The sequence below is a fragment of the Pieris brassicae genome, chromosome 6 (assembly GCF_905147105.1).
Source record: "Pieris brassicae chromosome 6, ilPieBrab1.1, whole genome shotgun sequence".
NCBI classification, from domain to species: Eukaryota; Metazoa; Arthropoda; class Insecta; order Lepidoptera; family Pieridae; genus Pieris; species Pieris brassicae.
In genome coordinates, this window is record NC_059670.1 from 9870626 (window position 1) to 9893266 (window position 22641).

Here is a 22641-nt window from a genome sequence, read left to right on the forward strand (position 1 = left end):
AATCCATGCTCCCTTTTTGAATTGAACCTGAATGTCTACGAATTCAATAAAAGGTAACAATAGAGATATAATAAGCCCAAATCCCTATTTGACAATTAATTCGGTAATGCTTAATTCCTTATAAGTAATATTTTGAATCTTCATTGTTATGAATAAGGAATGAAACCACTGTCTAGTAACTGTGAGTAGCTTGGGATTAAGAACTAACTAATAGTATAAAGATTGCTGGCGTTGAAAAGGCCCCAAATTAACTGTACCAGTTTCAAAACTTCTCGATAAGACAAACTTATATTATTCCTCATGTCTATAGAACGTTAAAAAAAGTCATCAGGATCTGTATACACAATTCGTTAATATAGATGTGAACAAAATACCAATAGACATTCTTATAGGTGTCGCTTAATCAGAAAGTATGGACAATTGCACAATGTGATATTCTACACTTTTGTAGAAGACGTCAATACCTAAGAAAAAGTTCGCGTTACCAACTCTTTGAAAGTAAATATATTTCTCACCGTAAACTAATTATATTTTTTCTTGCGTAAAGTGATGCTAATAAAGGGGTTATCCCTTATTTATAAAAAAATATCACTTGTAGGTACTCTTTCCGTCTTTTGTCACTTTCTTTCAAATGGTGTTTACGTTATGTTGGCAAGAGAGGGTACGTTACTTTAAACAGAACATCAGACAGATTTATAAATATGGCTAGAAATAATAGCTACTACTGGAGGTGGAATACAGAAAGTAATTTAAAACAGGTTTTTTCCTTCGAAAAATAATTTGTATTTTTTAATATTAAAGCTTCGTTATACTGACCCGATTGAAAAGTATGCTCAAGCTTATAACAAAGGCTGGAAAAATCTCAAGACATAAGCCCACAAGTGTTTATACATACGTAGTTACGTAGTTTATAATAACAGGCCTTTCTCTTTTGTGGAAAGAACAGATGTTACAAATTATTTTATAATCTATGATGAATCTATACGACAGAGGTCAAATACGAATAGACAAAACAAAAGTTATTTACATAATTCTAAATTTTAATAATAATACATAGCTTTAATCCGTTCAAAAAGTGTTTTTCTTAATGTGTAAAAGCTATTTGAACAAAAGACAAAACATAAGTTACTTGAGAAATATGACTAAATTTCATTTAAGGCAACTTAATAAATATAAGGATAGAAAAAATAATAAGCTCACAAAAATATTGAAATGAGAAGATATATGCTATAAATAATTTTAGAATCTGAAGTTGTTGATTGTCTTTGACACTAGCTTCTACAATAGAGTAAATGCGTTGTTTAATCTATAAACAGATATGTCTCAGGTTATAAAGAGTTTAAATTATTGAAACGCAATCAAATGTTTAGATAAACAATTAACACTAATAACATTTCAATTACCTCATGTATATCGATTCCATGGTTGAGAGACCACATCGTCTGAAAATAGTCTTGCATGCGCTGCTTGAGTTCCTTGGGGACTTGGTTGATGGTTAGGAAGTCCTTCAGATCTCGCCACTTGCTTTGATACATGGATCGACGTGAGTACATTCTTTGTATAATGGCGGTGACATTACCGAATACGACCGCGTGCATCAGAGCTGGATAGAAACGTAAACTGATTAAATAATATATTTTTCTATTTACTATTTAAGAGCTTAGATCTTTATGAAATAATTTTTTTAACGAAAATATATTTTAGATTAGTTTTAACGATTAAATAATTGATTTATGTGATGCTGATAAGCAGGTTTGTTTACATTCTCATAATTATTTTATCTTCATATGTATCGTATAATAAGCTGAAAATTAGGAAATGATTCGTAGAAGTGTCGGATAACTGAGTTTCAGCTGAAGCAAGCAAGCAAGGCGGGCGGTCTAGTTGTGCTCCGATTTTCGTCGCTCGCATGAAATATAGACGGTACTTATAATTATTATTGTTGAGTTTTTAATGTATTGTTTAAGAAGTAATTTTTTTTTTAAATTAATTATTAATTGCTAACTATTTCATATATTATGTACCGAATTGTTATGATAGAATTACACAATAACACCAGAACCTGGATACTTTTACAATAAAAAATCTATAAATAGAGATAATAGAAAAAATATTAATCTAATAAAATATCAATAAATTATTATTAAATTACAACAAACAAATTAAGTGTTTCGATCCTGTGGCAGTGTACCTTTAACGCTGGCAGCGTTTCCTTAATGTATTGCGATACTTATTTGTTGAGCGAGGAAAGCACCAGCTCTGGGGTCTCTTGTACTATCTACCAGGCGCCAACTTATCTTTAATTAGTGCCCGTGCACTTGAACCCCACGGCCCAAGAGTCTCTACTCCAAAGAGGAAATTAAATTTGATAAAATACTTATATTTGAGCCGATTATTATTTTCCGCAATATTGTATTTGATTAGGTTTAGGTTTTATTTAAATAAATATTTGAATTATTAAAATTAGGACATATATAATATGTATTTATGTACATTATTTCTTCTTGTGAGTGAGTGGTCTTTATTCAAAACAAAATATCATACAATATTTATTCATATAGGTAATATATTTTACACTAACGAACGCATCGAAAATATAAATACACATTTATTTCCTATCTGTGTTTTATATTTAATCTGTTAAATTAATTAGTATTCTGTTTTCCATTTTATGCTCTAAACTAAGAGACTTAATCAACCTCCTTTTTGCTAAATGGCTTTATTTTAATTAATCCTGCTAGCAAGGTATCACACTGTTGTCTGTGTCACTCCCGTCTATTCTCCGTATCCTATAAGTCTAAAGATTTCCGATTCACCAGTTTATCCCATGTTTTCCCTTTAGGTATAGAATTTGCGAAACTCATTAAAATTTCATAATCAAATGTAGGTCAAAAAATATCGCGCTCCATGGGAATAACTGATCCACACGATTATAGCTTAACCACAGCGTTACCATCTTCATAATTACGATTTAATAGTCAATTTTAATTTAATACGTATTATGAAAGATTGCATAATTGTACAGATTATTTCCTACGAGATCATAGCGAAATTAATACATAATGAACCAATTATTTTGTGAGCTCCTGAAATCGGTAAGCTATCGATACGAAGAATCATTAAACGGAACAAGCAAGACCGAAGGAAACAAAAATTATGTTAAAAAGAAATGGCATTTTAATCGGGTTTAGAATTGTATTTCAATGTTTCAAATGTTGATCTCGTGCATTGAAATTAAATTAATATCATGAGAGCTCATAGTTCGTACGTCAGCAGTGAGCTAAAATCACTTTTGAGACAATGCAATTTTAATGTTTCTATGAGTCTGTAATACTAGTGCAAGGATTTAGTATATACTTAACAAAATACATACTTTTCTAATAAAATAAATCTTAAAATTCATTCATTTTACACATTTCTATTAGCTGAGTGGCTTTAGCATCCCTCGGTACTGAGGTCATAGCTTCGAGCCCCGGCTGTGATTTAATGGACTTTCTGTCTATGTGGGCTAACACTCGGTGAAGGAAAACAACGTGAGGAAACCGAATGTCTCAAATCCAAAAATCTACGACAACAGAAGGCGAATCTGATATTTGTTTATTTTGCCTGAGTTTGTTAAGCCAAGATATTTATATGAAACATCATTTTTTTTTAAGAAACCAGAAAGGCTGTATTAACATGTTTTACGCGATTAATCATTTGTCAATCATTCTTTACGAATGTTACTATATATAATTCTGTAATATATTAAAATCACATTTAAGAATTGTATATATTTTCTCAAAATGTTCTGTAAATACGGAATCCATCTTGCTAAGAATTGGTGAAAATGGTCACGTGAGCTAATGTCATTCCCATATTCTGTTAGCGTTAGTGAGTCACTCCTGTTGAAAAGTGATTTGTTATCAAGCCCCTTATTGTAGTAAATGCTTTACTAAGAAAATTATAATATACTTATGTAACATATATATGTAAATGACTCAAGAGAGAAGTATCTGTGGCACTAATGTCGACACATAAAGTCGTGGTGTCCGTCGCGAGTGCAGAAAACGAAATGAGTGTGAATTACACCAATTAAGCTGTGTAATTTTGTTTCACAAAATCATTGACACCCATGCCCTGTTTTTATATTAATATGCTAAACATACACAAATTATTAATCCCTCTGAAATAAAAGCTACTTGTGTCTTGCTCTTCCATAACAAACTAAACAAATTGTACTCACAATACGTAACACAATTTTAAATTTCTTCAACATTATATAATATATAATTTTCTTCAAGGTGGAAGTATAAATAAATTAACAACAAACACAAAAATGTATATAGTACTTAAATTGACCACTATTGTAAAGAAACTTACCTCCAACAAGCATAACTAATATGCTGAAGATTTTCTCCGGCAATGTGTTTGCAGACACGTTCCCAAAACCAACACTTGTTAGTGACGAACATGTAAAGTACAACGCTGTGACATAGCTCTCGCTGTGCGATATATTTCCTATTGGGATTTTCAACCTCTCAGCTAAATTATTGATCCACCCTAAAATATAGATTAGACATCTGTATCTAAATATACTATGAACCAAAGACAATGATATCAGTTATCTATACAATTTCAAACGTGTATACACTGTAGAATAAGATTACAGATAATACTTGTATATAGAACCATTCAGTGGCAGATGTATGTTTGTCAAAATTATAAACAGTTTGCAACTATTTAAAGCCATTTATTAAAGTACTCAATTGTCTCTTTCATCACAGCGTAGACACAATTTGACAGAAAGAGACATTTTTTTAAACTTTCGTTAAAAACTAAGTTTTTATGATTAAAATTAACTTTACCTCATTTAATATATAATTGCTTTTACTGTATTTTTGTAATAAAAACATAACTAAGTAAATAGTTTGTATGAATCTTGTCAATTTTGAAGGTCTAAATTCTTTAACAAATAGAATTTACACAAATTTAAAAATATAGTTATATAACTATTTATTATTTTACATCTATTGTGAAACAAATGCAGTTTGCGAAAAAATGAGACCAAGTATAGTATTTATAGCAAAGAATATAGAACTTTAATTCAGCAAGTATCTTTATGGCAATAATTATTGATATATTACAGGAAAGCGGTTCAAAACATACTAAAACGGAGACTTCTAGCGTATTTACCGTAACAATGACATAATCTTATTGAATTAAATTTAAAACCTGAACATAAATCACTTTTAACTAACGAAATAGAACTCTCCACTAAACTGCGCAAATGACTAACAATATCTGATTGAAATTTACCCGCCTACATGTGCTTGAAAGGTACACATTTTAATATAACGCATCCACCCACAAACATTTCAAGTACTTCTAAAAGGGGACTTATAGCGTCGTTTAAGATTTAATTGCGAAATTTCTATTTCAGTCATTATAAATAGTATTTAAGCGTGACATGACGCTGCGAAGTATTTTGAAAGCTTTGTACATAAATTGCGTTAACAGTTTCATTTGTTGTATGAAATTGTCAATACTTCCTATATACTAAACAGAGTATCCTGTTTTATAAAGATTTATTTCCACAATAACGCGTATTTCTCGTATTTAAAAACTTTGTAATCTAGTTAATCTCGAACATTATTTACATTCCCTAACATTATGTTAGATTATATATTAACTCCCTCGTGCATAATGGAGATACCAAGGCCGGATTTAAAAAGAAAAAAAAAACAGGGAAAACCAATAGAGATTTTGAAAAAAAATGTTTAAATTCCGACTAGTAAACGCTAGTTACCAACTTTTATGTTTATATTTTTGTTAAATACTAAAAGAATCTACAATAAAATATTGATTGAAAAAATTGTTCACTTTATATCGAAAATAATTTGGGGCCAGGGGCCTCCACTCCTCTGTTGGCCGAGGCCTCCAGACCTCTAAATCCTGCCCTCTAATAAATCTGTATTGCCATCAACATACACTACCTATCGCATATAAAAGTCCATAACATATGAGTAGCGAAATAAATGTATTCGTAATTTCCATTAATTCAAAGCGATATAATTACATATTTTGCTAAAATATAACAGCATATCTACTTACCCAAATCCCAACTTTCATTTTTATGATGCTCAATCTCTTTTTCGGCTATAATAAACCATATACAAGCAAGCCAATGCGCCAATAACGTGAACGAAAGCATAAGTAATGTAAGAATCAAAGCTGAATACTGAGAATACCGATCCATTTTCTGTAAAAGTCGTGCCAGTCGCAATAGACGGGTTAACTTGACGAGGTGGACGTTACCATGTGTCGATTCCTGTTAAAAAAATTCACTATAAGCGAGAATTTTAGTTAAATTGCACGAAGAGTCACTAAAGAGATAGTCATGGATAATCCAGGATATGAAATCACCGTTTTTGCTAACTGCTATTTCTTCATATTACCGTTTATGTTAACTGCTATATAGAATAGCAGTTGTGTTATGGTGTACCTTTATAGGTATTGGCCTCAGATTACTTTATCTGTTTCATGATCAATTGTCAATCTTATGTCAAAGTCAAATCTTTTTGCATTCCTCATGTTCATACGTTACATGTTATAATTGTAGCAATAAGGACCTTGGTTACACACATAAATGTTGTGAGATTAATTCAATTCTTATACATTTTTAATCTTATAAGTAGATTTATTATTTATTATAGTGAAACTTCTTTATCGGCGTTGGAAAAAAAATTCCGTCACATTTTTCGGTTACGCGCTATCTGTTTCTTGTCCCTACCACGGTTGATTCGAAGCAATTAATAACAAAAATATATAATAACGATAACAATGATAGTAATAACAAATCTATTACAATTAATGAAATTTTGTAATAATCTTAGTAGTAATAAGGTAAAATGAAATAATTGTAGTATTGTATTATATATTGTACATGTATTAATGTCTATGATAATAAAGCCTTTTGTTAAAAATTATCTAATTTAACTTTATATAACCAATTTCTGTAAAGTTGCATATAGTAAATCATTTTTCGAAAAATAAGGTCATACAGAAGTTTCACTTCTTACGTGTGCACACCAGTATACGCACATTTTTTTTTTATTGAAGCCAGTGCAACTTGCACTGGCTTCACGTTGCGAAAAACCCCTTGTTTCAGACACATACATCGTCGACTTTTTGTGTCTAAGGCAAGCCGGATTCCACACGATGTCAAACGAGCCAATAGAAAGAAAGTCCATTAGTCAGCAGCCGGGCCTCGAACCTACGACCTCAGGGATAAGAGTCGCACGCTGAACCAAGGCCAACACTGCTCTGTTATTTTATAATATACTAGCAAAGGAGTGTTAGCCTATTCAGCATGCTACTCTCATTAGTAGGTCGTAGGTTCAACCCCCGGCCGGACTTTCAGTTTATATGAGCATTTAAGACTCGTATATAGCCACGTCAGGCACAGAAGTATCACCTACTTGGATATTAGAAAAGATAAATGTTCAAACAGATACAGAAATTTGAGACCTAGACCGAGGTTTGTAGTGACAACGGGTTTTCCTTTAGATATATCTTATAGATAAACATAATCGCTGTATTCTGAGTTTTGTAAAGTACTGTATTGATTTAGATATCGATTTGATTTGGGAACCGACCATTGGACACGCTTTACTTACTTTTAAACAAAGTAACTAGTTTGCCTTTAATGTTTATAATTACTGTTTATGTAAAAGTTAATTACATACTCGTAGAGTTGTTTTAAGAGGTATGTAGAGATGTGTGCAGTATTTCAAACGTGTGTTGTGAATCGTTTGAACTTCTATAATCAAAACTACATATGATTATTAAATAAAAATAGGAATTGTTGAATTGAACTGTAAGCAAAGGGGTCATTAACCCCTGGCTTTTTATTATAGTGAATACTATACATTTATATAATATATGTATTATGGATACTATATATCTATATACATAAAAATGAATCGTAAAATGTGTTGCTTAGGTCAAAATTCGAAGCAGGACCAATTATAAGTAAAGTTAAGTATTTTTTTAATACTTGAAGACTGAGGAAGGTTTCTATGGAAAAAATTGCAAACAAAAATTGTTTTTTAAGTACTTAATTTTTTATTCCGTAAAAGCGAACAGTCACTATGGGGAGCATAGCATGATGTTGTATATGTTGGTATATAGCTATCTAAAGGTGAATTGAAAACGTCTGTTAAGGCGAAACGTAATTCGCGGGGGCAGCTAGTTGAATATATTTTGATCTTATACAACTACCCGCTCAGGTGGAAAGGATTATCCAGTACATTACCACCTACATAGTTTCATAGTAACTTACGTCCTTAGCAGAATACGTGAGCTAGACAAAATTTAAATGGACCAGAAATAATATCGCTTAACGATATTTTAAAGTGAATAAATTTGGTGTTTTTAACTCTAAAAGCATACAAATTGTCACCGGTCATATGTATGGCTTACAATTTAAACAAGGTCAATATGCCAATTAAAACTTTGACAAATGTTTAATATATTTTGTGAGATTTCGAAACAAAGGTCTTCTGTATTAATTCTGTTAATTACAAATTTATTTATATATTATATTAATCGTAATTATCCTTACCTTACTGTATACATCTGATGCGTAAAGTAGGTCAAAAGGGAGCGCGGCCAGGAGATCAACCACGAACCAAGATCGTATATAATTAAGAGCTATTGCCTTTGAGTCTGACACCACTTCTCCTTTCTTGCTTACAAACGTCGTGCGAAAGTTGAGGACAATATCTGCAGGCAATAAGTAAAATTACTTAAGAAAGTACTCTAGTACTCTTTGATTAATTAACGTTTAAGATATGAATTTATTTAAAAGGAGTATTAAGAATATCCAAAGCATCACCTCCATCATGAGCAAACACACATACACACCCTCACTTTCACACCATAACAACCGAATTAGATATTACGTAATTAATATTTTCCTTTCGTATATATTTGCACCTTTTTGTGTATTCCAGATCTTTATGTATTCCAGCTTTAGCTATGTTAAGCATAATTGTTCTTTGTCGTATATAATTTGTGTTTTGTGTAAAAATACGAAAAAAAGGAAGGCACTTTAGAATGGAAAGTCTTAATTTACATTCTTAATTATCAGGGTGATGAGAAGCTTTTTGTTGGAGCTTTCATATAAAAGAGTCAATGCAGTTATGAATACTACCAATGTGGTTTAATATATATTTAAATTTACAAAGTGATAAAAGTTAGTACAGAGTTAAGAGAAAGGCTAAATTCTCTGTTTAATTTCATTGTAATACTAGTCTGTGTTGAATACTTGCCTATAATAAAAAGTGCTTCCACAATAACATCGCTCGTGACGCTTATTCTTGGATGTCCCTCGTCAACGAAACTGGCATTATACGGGACAACAACCGCTACATAAAACGTTGCTATTAGGATTAACCAATCCCAGAAGGTTTTAAAAACACCATAATGCGAGATAATAAATTTAGACTTTTTTATAGCAGACGTTTTGTATTCTGGCAGCGGTGGATCGGACGAGTGTAGCAGATTCTAAAAATTAATATTTTGTTTATATATAATATATATAAAATAGTGATGTATTCCATAGCTAGGGGCTAGTAAGAAGCTCGGGATACCTTACTGACATTGTTGAGTTTCAACTTTGTCTTCATTTTATCTGGTTTGTAATGTCCTGAAAGCTGGTAAAGAACGGCCCTGGAGCGCCGCCTGCCCATGTTAGCGGGTGATGGCGCTTCGGGGTCAAGATTGCCATTGGAGTCTGGAAGGAGGCAACTAGATTCAGCTCGGAACCGGGCTCCCAAGAGTGCCGCTGCGGGTACAAATGGGGACAACGCTAGAGTTACCACGCCAGCCGACGGCCGCACCGCGGCTCCTGTACGCATAAACCACCCTGTTACTATTTAACTAACACCTATCAGCATTTCACACGAAGTAACCATAAAATTACACTCACGATTGTTCCATATTTGAATGAGCCTCGTGTGAAAGCCTCCTAAAAGCCTTAAGTGCTACAGACAATGTTACAAGTACAGGATTTTCTTTGAGCCGTAAGCTATGAAAAGTTTTTGATGACTGAAGTCGCTCGACGACTCCACAATCACATAAAGGATAAGTATAATGAATATTTACGAATGTGGAACGAGAAATAGATTATTCGAGAACATAACCGTTCGTGAGTTTGGGTTGTATCGTTTTAAATGAGAATAATTTATTTTCTGTGTTCCGAAAGAAAATCCCATATTACGTTTATTGCTTTAAAGCTGCCTATAATATTAATGGATGTGATAGCAAATATATTATGTAACACGGTAGACATTTATACAAGTTATACGATATTTTTTTAAAATGATGTATTATACTTGTACGTGACTGAGAAAGCTTTTACAGCTGAATAGTCGGGATGAAATAATATTTTGTATTAATGGGTTTTTTAGCAACAAAGGGTTTCGATATAACTTTGTTTAAATTCATTCGTGAATTTCTTTTCGGAATCCAATTTTAGCAGCTGAACTGAATTTATCGGGTGGTTTCTAAATAAAAGTTATTAACCATATACAGAGACAATTATAATCGGCTCATATTAGAATTTTAAAAATGTTTATTTTATACCATAAGTAAATACAAAACTCTTGTGCCAGGAGATCTTCAGTAACTACGTGTATTATTTAATAATTTTATTAAAGTGGCGTTATATAAAATGTAATGGATCTCTGAGTGTTATGGTAGAACGTGGTTAAGTAAAGATTGAAAGCAATTAACATACATTACACAGATTTGCTATCACATCGCATATACGGAAAAACTATTTTAAAAAATAAAGAGTATATAACACAGCTAGTATAACCTAAGTAAATTTAACAAGCATGCGCTTATACTATTTAAAACCAGGAATTATTGTTTAGTCTGTGAATAAAACAGACACAAAACTCAGTAACTTCTAATAGCGACTGCAATTGTGAAGTTTTTGTATGCAATTTAGAGATTTTTGCCCAGGACCGGATTTAGCGGAGGGCAACTGTGGTTACAGCCCCGGGTCTTTCACAAAATTAAATTAAAAACTAGTAAACAACTTTGATATTCTTATATGTTTGTTAAATACTAAAATAATCTACTTGGTTTTACAATATTTTTTTTTATTGAAAAACTCGACTGAAAATAATTGTTCATTCTATTTGAAAAACATTTGGGCCCAGGGCCCTGGACCTCCACTTCTTTGTTGTCCCGAGTTCAGACCTCTAAATCCAGCCCTGTATTTGCCTTTGAAATCGTTATTGCTAGAGGGAGTTTCAGAGTAGCGGCGCAGTATCATTATCTAAAAACCAGGTTTTTGCATTCAACTATATTAAATTGATAAGCTGCAACCCATTATACAAACTTCTATGTCGAAATAGCGATAAATATTTTATTGTTGATTACAGGGTGGTAGCGTACAATTTCCTTATATATAAGTTACTTAAAAGTAGCGTAAAAAAAGCTATATTCCTTAATATATGTTACCAATCATATTCATATTAGCTAGAATTAGTAACACATTTTATTTCTGTCAAAATTTTGTAGCCAACATAATGTATATATTTTGTATTTATATATTACGTTACTGTGTTTTCATTTATAGCTAGGTGACGTTTATAAAACAGAAAAAAAAATTTCAACTACAAGTAAAATCTAACCATACAAACTACACACGAATATATTTTCGAAACCTATTTAGAAATTACCTTCAAACATTTAAATGTGTTACTGTGCATTGTGGATCCGAAGAATGGTCTAAATGTCACTAAAACGTGCTCAAACACGTGAAATAACACAGTATTAAATAAATTATGTAATACAAATAATTTTATGAATATTCCGTACAAAGACTCTTACGTATACTTCACAACTAATCTGATTGATTCAAATTAGATTCATGCTTCTAAAGGTCTCAGTTCTTTGGGATTTAAATTAGTCCATTCAAGCTATGAACAATATTAGGAGCTTTATCGAAACTGTCACTTGCAATTGACGTGATTAAAAATTTAATTATGAAATTGAAACACATTTGGATAGTTTAGTATCCTTTCCGGTAATATGGGTTGTCCAATCTGAAATTTCATTATTTTTTATAGGTTACAAATTACACAAGTTTTTGGTCTTTAAATTAAATTTATATATGTACACGCAGCGCATATAGTTAATAATGTAGCAAAGATTTGGATCTGTATTATAAATTTGTAATACTATTTGAATGTTTTTACAATTGCGTCTACGATAAAATATTAACAATCGCAAATGACGGTTTCGAATAGATAATACGATCACGGTTCAGTGAATGGAAGAAATGCAAGTCGAGATATTCAGTTTATCAATCTTACCGCTGTCAAAGTCTTCATTAGTGTTCATGGCGGCCATCTTTGTGTTTGTAATATCCTTGAAAGAGGCGAGAAACAGCACCACCTCTCGTTTTTCATTTTTAATTGGAACGATGTCAAGCAGGCACCAGAATGGCGTCCCTAAAATAAAGAACTAATTAATGTCTTAAAGGTAAAATTTGTGTTATTATTAGAGTGACTTCGCGAATGGTAAATAATTTATGGATAGTTAAATCAATATACGTATGTGATTATCAAAAATAGGTCCCTATGAAGTAGAAGTGTTGCGTCCTACCAATGACTTTAGTGTCAAATTCTGATAAATGAAATCGGATTGATTACGTAAGATAAACACAACGTTTACTTATAAATATATTATTTGTATAAAAACAGCCAACAGAGACCTGGATGAAGAGACCTGAAAGAGAATGTCTTATAATATCTTGTTATGACATATAGTATTTGAATACCTAGGATCCCTACATAGTACCTATCAGGCACGCGATCAGGCAGATCTGTGGCCGAGAACTGGTAGTATCAAATCTCCCTAAAAAGGGAATTTATTTGCTTAAACTTAGATCTGGTGGGCGACGGGTTGGTATCTCCCACAGGTCATGCTTTGATGATTATATTTAAGAATTACATGAATGAAAGCTTTTCGTGTTTGTATAAAAAATTGTGACGGCGAACATCTGTGCGCTTGTTTAATTTTGATGAAAGGAATCGTAAAGTTGTTATTGGATTTTGTTTACGATAGCGGCTGGGAATACGCTCGGCAAGAAACACTTGAAGACAATTAAACTTTACATATAAATATTTAGAAACTGAAACATTTCTATTGTATTGAAGCGTATATCTCACCTCTGGAACACATTAAAACGTTATTACATTAAGTTTATAAATATTACTGTCTTTTGTAAATTGAACTACGACGAATATAAACACGAATTAATTACATATTTTTCTGACTTATTTGACGCAAAAAGTCCCCTCGGGAGATGTGTGCTGCGATGATGCCGATTTTAATGATTGAAATCGATTTTGAGGAAGTTGGATAGATCTAGTTAGTGCTGTGCCTTCTTAAGTCATTTTCATGCGTGTATATACTTTTTATGAGATTTTTGTTGTTACAGGAGGCAAACGGGTAGGAGGCACTCCTAATGTTATGTAATACAGTAAGTACAAGTACAAGTACAAGTAATACATGGGCGGCGGGCCCATGTACACTCGCACTACCAGAAGGCTCTCAAGTGCGCTGCCCGACTTTTAAGAATTAGTACGCTCTTTTCTAGAAGAACCTTATGTCGAGTTGATTCGGAAATACTTCAATGGGCAGCTGGTCCACATAGAAGTGGTGCACGGCAAAAACTGCCTTAAAAACGTTCAGTTGTGTCGACGGAGGTCAAGGTGATACGGAGGGTATTTTGTATTCTGCCTTTATGTCCGATGATGAAACTCAACTGCAGGTATTAATCTGAACAACTCCTCTGAACCCTCTTCATGGTAAATGCGATGGAAGATGCAGAGAGATCCCACATATCTACGCAACGCCTAGGGATTTAGTCGCTCGAAAAGTGACTAGTCATCGATGTTTCAAATAGCTCGAAACGACCTAAGGAAACTGGAGAGCTGGGCGGGACAGCGGTACTCCACAGTACTCCACGTGGGGCCGGTAAGCGGTAGCTCGAGTTCTCGAGCACACCAAGCTTCTTAAAATCTCACTTAGCCTTTCCTTCCGAATGACCACAACTGAAGGTCTGAATTTGATATGTCAACGCCCAGTATCCCGATGCTAGCTGAGGCTTTAAGGAGAGTGTCGTCGAAAAGTAGCGACAAAGGGTGTGTTTTAGCTTGATGTTTGAGAGCATAAATATTTAAAAAAGGATGCTTTTAAATATGATTTATTTTAATTAAAGTACTGTAAACCAAAGTCTTGCGTCACTGGGTTGGTTTAAAACAAAAGGCGAAACAATGGCGCCTTCTAAATATCTTCATCCATCGCCCAACTATAGACACTCGACACCATCAGTCTTTACGATTGACCAGTCACAAACAAACGAAAATCATTCTTTCGGAATTGGTTTAATATTATATTATTCATTGAACTGGCACATTACGGATTACTGTTAATATACTTTTATTATGTTTTTATATGCATTAATAAACACAACTACTGTAACCGCTTATATGAAATTCAAATAAAGAAATCTATAATACGGTAAAGGAAAAATAAGGCTGCTAATGCTAGAAAATTTTCCTTTCTCACAAATGGACGCCAGCTTTTATAAACCACTTATGAACAAGTGCTTCGGGCTACTTTTTCCGCAATGTATTTGTAGGTTAAGGTATGGGTCGTTGGTATTTATTCACCTACAGGGGCTTTAGGTTTAAAACATTATGGTGAATTTTATTTGTTAATAAAAACAATAAATTAGTTATTTTTAATCTAAGCTATCGTCATTCGCACTCGAGCTTGCGGCATTTTATGAATTGGACGATGTTTAATAATAGATTAATTTCTTTGTCAAACCCATAGTACAGTCTATGAAAAATAATTTTTCTCTATAGTTTAAATAGGAAACTAAGGAATGTTATCTTAGGGTAAAATATTATGTGTTAAGTAAAAACTCATGTAGGATATATTTCAGATTATGATTTTATGCCTACTAGTGAATTTCTTTTTTCTGAATGGAATATTAAGTGATTTTGGATAGTTTATATACAGTCTGTAAATATTCACTCAAAAGAGCAGTGCTGGCCTAGTGGCTTCAGCGTGCGACTCTCATCACTGATGGTAGGTTCGATCTCCGGCTGTACACCAATGGACTTTCTTTCTGATGGAAGGCATCGTGAAGAAACCAGCTTGCTTTAGACCGAAAATGTCTACGGCACTGGAGGATGATCACCTACGCAACTGAGAGATTGACAAATAATCGTTAAACAGAAATCTCAGATGTAAAAACATTGTAACGCCACTGATTTATTTATTTATTTCGTCACCAAGGCGATACCAAAACAAGCCACCGATCTTTGACGATTAAAATTAAAACTTTTTTGAATTTCAATATAAAACCTCTTTGGTAACCTAATTATATCATTTGTCATTTGTTTTTGTGAATTGGCGGCAAATCTAAAACTCTTGTTACGCGTGAAAATGAACCTAACGCGAGAAAATTTTCGGTCCATGATTTATTATGACTTTCGTTGTGGGCTTCCTCAACAACAAAGATATGATAGGCTGCGATTAGCATTTCTTAATGAAGCCCCATCTCATGCTACTATTTACAATTGCTTTAACGAGTTTAAGCGTGGTCGTAGCAATTTCAATGATGATCCGTGTGAGGGACGTCCTTTTACAGCAACTACTGAAGATAACATCCTATCAGCAGATATGGGCAAGCCTAGGCATTGGTATGAGTCAAGTTAAGTAAATATTACACGAACATTTAGGCGTCAGGAAGCTTTGTACCAGATGGATTCTCCATACTTAAATCGACGACCAGACCTTTGTATGGACTGGTGTCGCGCAACGTTAGATATGTTCAACGGCGGTGACTCAAATGCTGTATTTGACATCGTCACAGGTGATGAAAGCTAGATATATTACTACGAACCCAAAACCAAAAGACAATCAGGTCAATCGGTGCTTCCTTTCGAAGATCGGCCATGGTAAAGAAACGAAGTAGTGACAGAAAAAAGATGACTGCCTCATTTTTTGGTCGGTAGAAGGTGTGCTAGAAGATGGAAGGATAGTTACTGCAGACTGGTATGCCAATCGCTGTTTGCCTTGGATAAAATTGTCAACATTAAGCCGGTTTTCATTTGCTTAACATTTTCAATGTTAGCTAGGTATAAAATCCTTTAAGAAGAATAACAACATCCCAAGTACCAAGCGTGATCCTAATTAAAACATTTGTTTTAATTAATATCTTTCCTAGAATACTGTGAAAACAGCATTTTTAACTTTAATTAAAAGCATTGACCAGAGCTTTCTAGACGAAAACATTTCTTGTTAAGTTAAATGAATCATCTAATTAAGTAAAACTGGTGTAAAAACTCGACTGGGAGTAATTAAAACCATTTCAACTTCAACTGTGGCGATGACAACTACGAATTATCCGTTTTTCAAAGAAAATTAAATTTTTAATTTAAAATTCCCTAATAAATCATTATTGCATTTAAATTATACCAATCATTTCAGAATTTAAATGAATATTTAATATGGTAAAGACCAAGGAGAAGAAGAAGAAGATAATCCAGTAGCAAGCTAATCGAGAAAGAAAGCCAGCCCTAGAGAGATTTTGTAATAAGATGGAGGAGGCTTTTACACGTCAAGGGGTTCAATCAATGTTACTGAATTAAGTTATAAATAATATAGGATATCGTGTGTAAAGAAAAAAATGTATATAACAAATATAAACTATATATTCAATATTTTTAAAGATTACAAATAAACGGGGTTTACTAGTATTATTTATAACTTCTTTATGTCAAATCCCAATACGTTTTTTGAATAATAATTATCCAGTGGTGCAACAATGCGCTTGCGAGCCTTCTGGCAGGGCAAGTGTCCATGTGTCGGTAATATCACTTAACATCAGATGAACCTGTAACCTAAAAAAAACAATCCTATGGGTCTTGATCACAGTTCCTTTGATCATTTTATGGTGGAGATGAAAGGTTTAGATTCCGATGATCGAAACACATGTTGTAGATTTCTGTATTGTAAGATTTTGATTATGTACCGTTATGCATCATAATATCGCACATATTCGTAGGTAAACAAATCTGATGACCCATGATTCAAATGTTTGCTCAAGCCCGCTTAAGCCCCGAGTGACTTCAAACAACACTCCTACATCTATTTTTTTTACATATGGAAGTCATAATTAGCCCATCGAGCCGAAGACACGTTAAGAAGTAACATTTATATTCTAACTTGTTATTGAGTGCTAACACGGGATCTATAAGTGATAAAACAATACTATGATAACATATATATGTGATTCCTTCTGCATTTAGTCGATAAAATCATTGTTATCGTTGTCCCTTATGTAATTAAGTACTAAACTATATTTCTATAAATGTACGACCATTTTGTTTTAAGCTGTGAAATAGTTTTACGGCACATGCATATTTATTTGTCATGTTTCAAAAATAATAAACCAGTGGCATTACCACTTTTCTAGGTCTGGCCCTCAGATTTTTTTATATATTTCACTTGCCAATGTAATAGACTAGTCGGTTATTAGCCTGTGTTCGACACACGCCGGTTTCCTCACGATGTTTTCCTTCATCGTTTGAATGTTAAATGATAACATAATTACCATTGGTGCCCAGCCGGGTTTGTCATGTATGTACTGTTAAATATAATAAATAAGAAAAACTGAGATAATAAAAAAAAACTTATATAAACAAAGAATATAAAAATGCTGTTTGGGATGTCGTTAAATGTTTAGGGACTAAAGTTTTATGACGGTAAAACTTAAAGTAATTTGAAATGAGAGCGGCGTCGTCCTGGCACTAGAGTATATTATAGTAATCACCTAGGTGGGTTTCTTCGAACTTAGTTTCGTTTATTAACTTTTTCATATCTTGAGCTGAGCTGAGTAAAACCTGATTCTCTTAGCCATACTCAGGGTGACATTCAGAAATGGTTACCGTTAAAAGAATCTAGTGGATTTTGACATAATTGAGTCATACAAGGGTCACAGCGAGTCTTTCGGAATCTTTATAAACCATTAAAAGTTAACGCTTACTTAATCCGTTATATCTACATATCTAAATAATTTCGTAGCTTAAAGCCAAACCTAGAATTGGTTTAATTTTAAATCGTGCGTTAATTTTTCTTCCGCCTTCAGATAAGAAAATGTATCATTAGATTTCTTTTTAATTTTTACGAGATTTAATTTTCCGTCTGGTTTTGCATAAAATTTAGATTCTTTATAAAACAAAATACTTTATTTACACGTAACTTGGATGAGTTTTGACATTCACTTAATCTATATCATATGAAAATTAAATAACGAAATATACAATTAATATATAGATTTCATGATATTCCAAGTAATGTAAATTTGAAAGCGAAGGATCAGCAAACATCCCCGGGCCGCAATTCTATTGGAAATGAAATGGCGTTTCGATTTGTAGGTAGGTATTTAGGTGAGACTGCGAAGTGTAATCGAGATATAGAGCTAATCCATTGAGTGTGTCGAGCACGGGTACAACGGGCGATGAGAATGTAAAACAAAAAAACGTTTTCGTAACGTATCTCGGGCCCTGTCACATCGCAATCAAGCAAATTGCGTCGTTGTTTAGACTTTTATTTTATATTCTTACAGTACTTTTCTAACAACTAATATTTTATATTTCAATGAAAGAAACCGAATAGACGAGCAGATAAATTGTTTATTTGAAAAAAGCAATTGGAAAATATATATTATGAGCCCAATAGAATTTTGGCCAGCTTCACTATTTTTGTATTAAATCTTTAATATAAACTTATGAAATAGGATTGAAATTTTATTAAAACAACATATGAAAACGGAAATTTTGTCATCATTTAGGCCAATAAATATATATATTATATGTGCGCATACACACCCGTTCAATTACGCGCATTCACTCATCAATATCTTATAACTAATTTTAAGTAATTTATATATAAAGTAATTTTAGTGACACTACTATGTATGACTAAAATTACTTTTTTAAACAAACTGTTTTAAATAATTACCACGGAATAATTGTTTTCTAATGTTGTGAATAATTCTTCTGTCATAAATAAAGTTTTTATTATATTATTTATTACATTATATCATAAATATCACCAGACGTAGCAAATTTATTCAACACTTAACGCTTAAAAAAAATTCGTTCGTTATTCGTTGTATCTCATTTTTATTATATATAATATATTTTTTTTTATTTTGGTTAGGATTTTAATTTTTATGATTCTAATCCACTATTATAATTTTTTACCCTTGCAACCGCGATAAAAAAGACATTTCAAACTTTTTCGATATTATATAAATTATTCTACTCCTTTAAATAATGTCAGCACAGGTCAACATTTTTATTTATCGCATATGACCACATTAATATAGTTACACGTGTCAGAACTTATACGATAACGGGTTAAAAACGATAAACGTTTAAAGTCCGTACTAGACATTCAATACGGAATTGGTTCCGACACAAATTACAATTATCTATATGGCCTAGCTGATGTATGTCGATCACCTATATAGGTCGATCAGTATCGGTATATGAATCGAGCATTATCATTGCTTTAAATCAAATTATCATTGATAGTAGAATCAACGAGTACGTACCTCGGCGTGTGAGAATCTCTAACAAACATTTGTATCAATTTGCCAGACCAGACCCGACCCAGCTTAAATAAATAAAGTCCCTTTTTAGGAAAGGGTGAACACTCCCCTGCGTTTAGCTTGCCGGCCACAGATCTGCCTTATCGCTATTAGGGGTTCTAAGTAAAAACATGATAAATCTTTCAGCATTTTTAAAGAAAGTTTAAAAAATGTTACTAGCAACTTGTGGTAAAGAGAAAATGGTTTACTTTTAATCAAGTGCTTATCGACGCTCAGGTATATCCGGTGCCCTACATATGTAGTGCAAAGCTCTCCATTAATTTACTTGTTACATTTCAGTGAAACAAAAGTGAAAGATTCGAGAAAACAGAAACGAATGCCATGTAGTGTTGTGAAACAGATAACATGAGTTACCTATTAACTACATAAATTACTACACGAACATAGTTCTGGCTATTGGGACAATTATTGCATTCCGGGACACTTATTGCATCTGTCCCTTACCAAACAGGGAAGGTAACTACTCAAAATATTATGTTTACATGTTGGTAACTTTAAATACGACGGTAAAAATTATGGTTCTAAATTAGTAGAACAGATGAGAAGAACTGTTCGTATCGTCGTGTTAAAGCAGTTTATTATTGTAATTATAATCCATCCCATCTGTGGCCAATAGATATTTTTTTTGTAATAGGAGGCCAACGGGCACTTGATGTTAAGTAATACCGCCCATGGGCACTCACATTGCCAAAGGCTAGCAAGTGTAAATAAAATGAAATGTATTTCAATAGGTTTTTATTATTTACTTACCAATTTTCTTGTAGAATATAAGTTCGAGTTTGAGTTCATGTTTGGAGTCGAGGGCAGCGTCAATATCCCGGCGATGGTCTTCGTGCGTATCAGGGCCATGGAGGAATTTGCATGCGCAACCCTTTTGCATAATATGGGCACGCGCCCAACCCGTCAGCTCGCAGAAACCATCAGAGCAGTACACGATGGGATATGACGGGACTTGTGCATTGCCGAGGACGAAATTACTATCTGTGAACAGAGAAAATATTTGTTTATTGTTTTTGGTATATATATAATTATGTTTGATGTCTCAGCAATATGAATCACCATCCTAACATAGGCAACAGCGACGTTTTTTTGAGGGTTTTAAAATGTGACTCGAAATTGATGATGATGCACCCTACATTGGCTCTAAAAATAATAAATACAGTGTTTAGAAAAAATAAAATAAATGGAGAACGATATAGAATATGAGTTTTATATGTGGGTGAATTTAATTGTCCCATAACTAGAATTATTGATGAAACTCGAACATAAATTATATCGAATATGAAATCGGGGTACAATCAAACGTATTCGATTTTGACATACCAAGGTTATTGTTCGTGCTAGATCTTGTTTCTGACTCTTGAACTTTTGCGCAAAGTGCAACTCCGATTTGTCAAAGTATTGTGGAAAAGAAAGCAACTATCACACACTTTGCAGCTGGCAGTTCCGGGTATTTCAAAGATAAGAGCGTCGAATTATGTCGTCGTATTTGTGAAAGTAAATATACGTTAGTTATTAACGGACAAACGGATTCGTACACTGAAATTCATTTATTCAGGCTAAATTTAACTTTCTGTTCTCAATAAACAATGGATCCGATACAGTTCCCTCGTGACTAATTTTAAACTTTTAGCTTGTACCTGTATAACATTTGTCTCTGATTTTAAAATCCATATTGGAATTGTGGTGTATAAGTTAGTTCTATGTATTGGTAATCTATGTTTTGTTATCTGCATTTGTAACTCTGTCTATTGTCTAATATTATAAACCATAATATGCTAGCTGAGTAGTACATCTGTTATTTAATGATTTCCTATTATTATTAATTTTCAATTATTATTAGGTTAGACATGGTTAGACAGACATGACTGTGTTGCAATATCTGTCACTGTCATTGAAATATCGAAAATAACAGGATATTTCCGTGTACTAACTTTTATAACCCTTATCGTCCATACGAAAGGAAAATATTTTAGCAAAAGTAAAATAAAATTTAAAATACGTCCGTACCTCAGCTCGTCGAGGGCTTGTTATTCAATGCTTTTAACTTGGAGGCTGAAGAATGCAACAATAACTACAACAATAACATTGTATCCAGGTGTAACGTCTATATATGTATAGTCAGTTTTCTTTCGTTTTCTGTCGTCGTACATCGTACGAGTAAAATATTAATTGCGATAGAAAAAAAATATAGGATTAAAAAGTTTATTTTTAATATCGTTTATTTTACCTTAACTATTTTGATAACAGAGCATAAATGAAACTAATAGAATGCAAAAATTACGTTTCAACGAAGATCCTTCATCTGCCATGTGTCAACCACCATCGGTCACACGTGTAAAGCGCGGCATGTTGCATCTGTTACTTACTGACTAAAAGATATAAATTTCGTTGAATTACTAAGGATTTAGCACGAACAATGGAAAAAATTTAATAGCTATCGTAATGCACTAACAACGATACAGTTTGTAATGTAAGATTAAAATGTACTCTGTGGACGTATATAGAACTAACCGGAAACACCAACATCGTTTGAGTAGGATAAATGTCAAAGTCAAAGGTCGCTATGCAGTCTCATCACGGAATGACTGGTTTATCCTAGGTTTTACTAAAGTCTTCGGCAAGCCCGAAGTGGCTTTATTACTGACCGGCTTGATTCTCTCTCTCTCTCTCTCTCTACGCAGAGACATTGCGTCTCTGTGCGTATTCTACAAAGTGTATTATTGAGCGTGTTCTGAAGAGTTGTTTGAGTTGATAACTCTTGCTTTGTTTCAACACCCGTCCCTGGAAGATACGACCCCCAATTGTTTAAAGAAAGTGTATACTCCTCCCTCAAAGGCCGGCAACCCACAAAACGGGTGTTTATGGGTTGCGATGAC

The 22641-nt window shown here is 33.0% G+C and overlaps 1 protein-coding gene across 1 annotated transcript in view; it reads right to left on the reverse strand.

Moving 5' to 3' along the window:
• The window catches only part of LOC123711352 (potassium voltage-gated channel subfamily H member 8), a 70027-nt gene that overhangs the window by 6885 nt on the left and 40501 nt on the right, over nucleotides 1-22641 (reverse strand). Inside the window, exons 3-10 of the mRNA XM_045663902.1 lie at nucleotides 20513-20743; nucleotides 12375-12512; nucleotides 9645-9892; nucleotides 9315-9549; nucleotides 8606-8766; nucleotides 6094-6310; nucleotides 4363-4542; nucleotides 1404-1603 (exon numbers count right to left, since the gene is read on the reverse strand). Of these exons, the coding sequence (XP_045519858.1) occupies nucleotides 1404-1603; nucleotides 4363-4542; nucleotides 6094-6310; nucleotides 8606-8766; nucleotides 9315-9549; nucleotides 9645-9892; nucleotides 12375-12512; nucleotides 20513-20743 (1610 nt within the window). The remainder of the gene's footprint in view (nucleotides 1-1403; nucleotides 1604-4362; nucleotides 4543-6093; nucleotides 6311-8605; nucleotides 8767-9314; nucleotides 9550-9644; nucleotides 9893-12374; nucleotides 12513-20512; nucleotides 20744-22641) is intronic.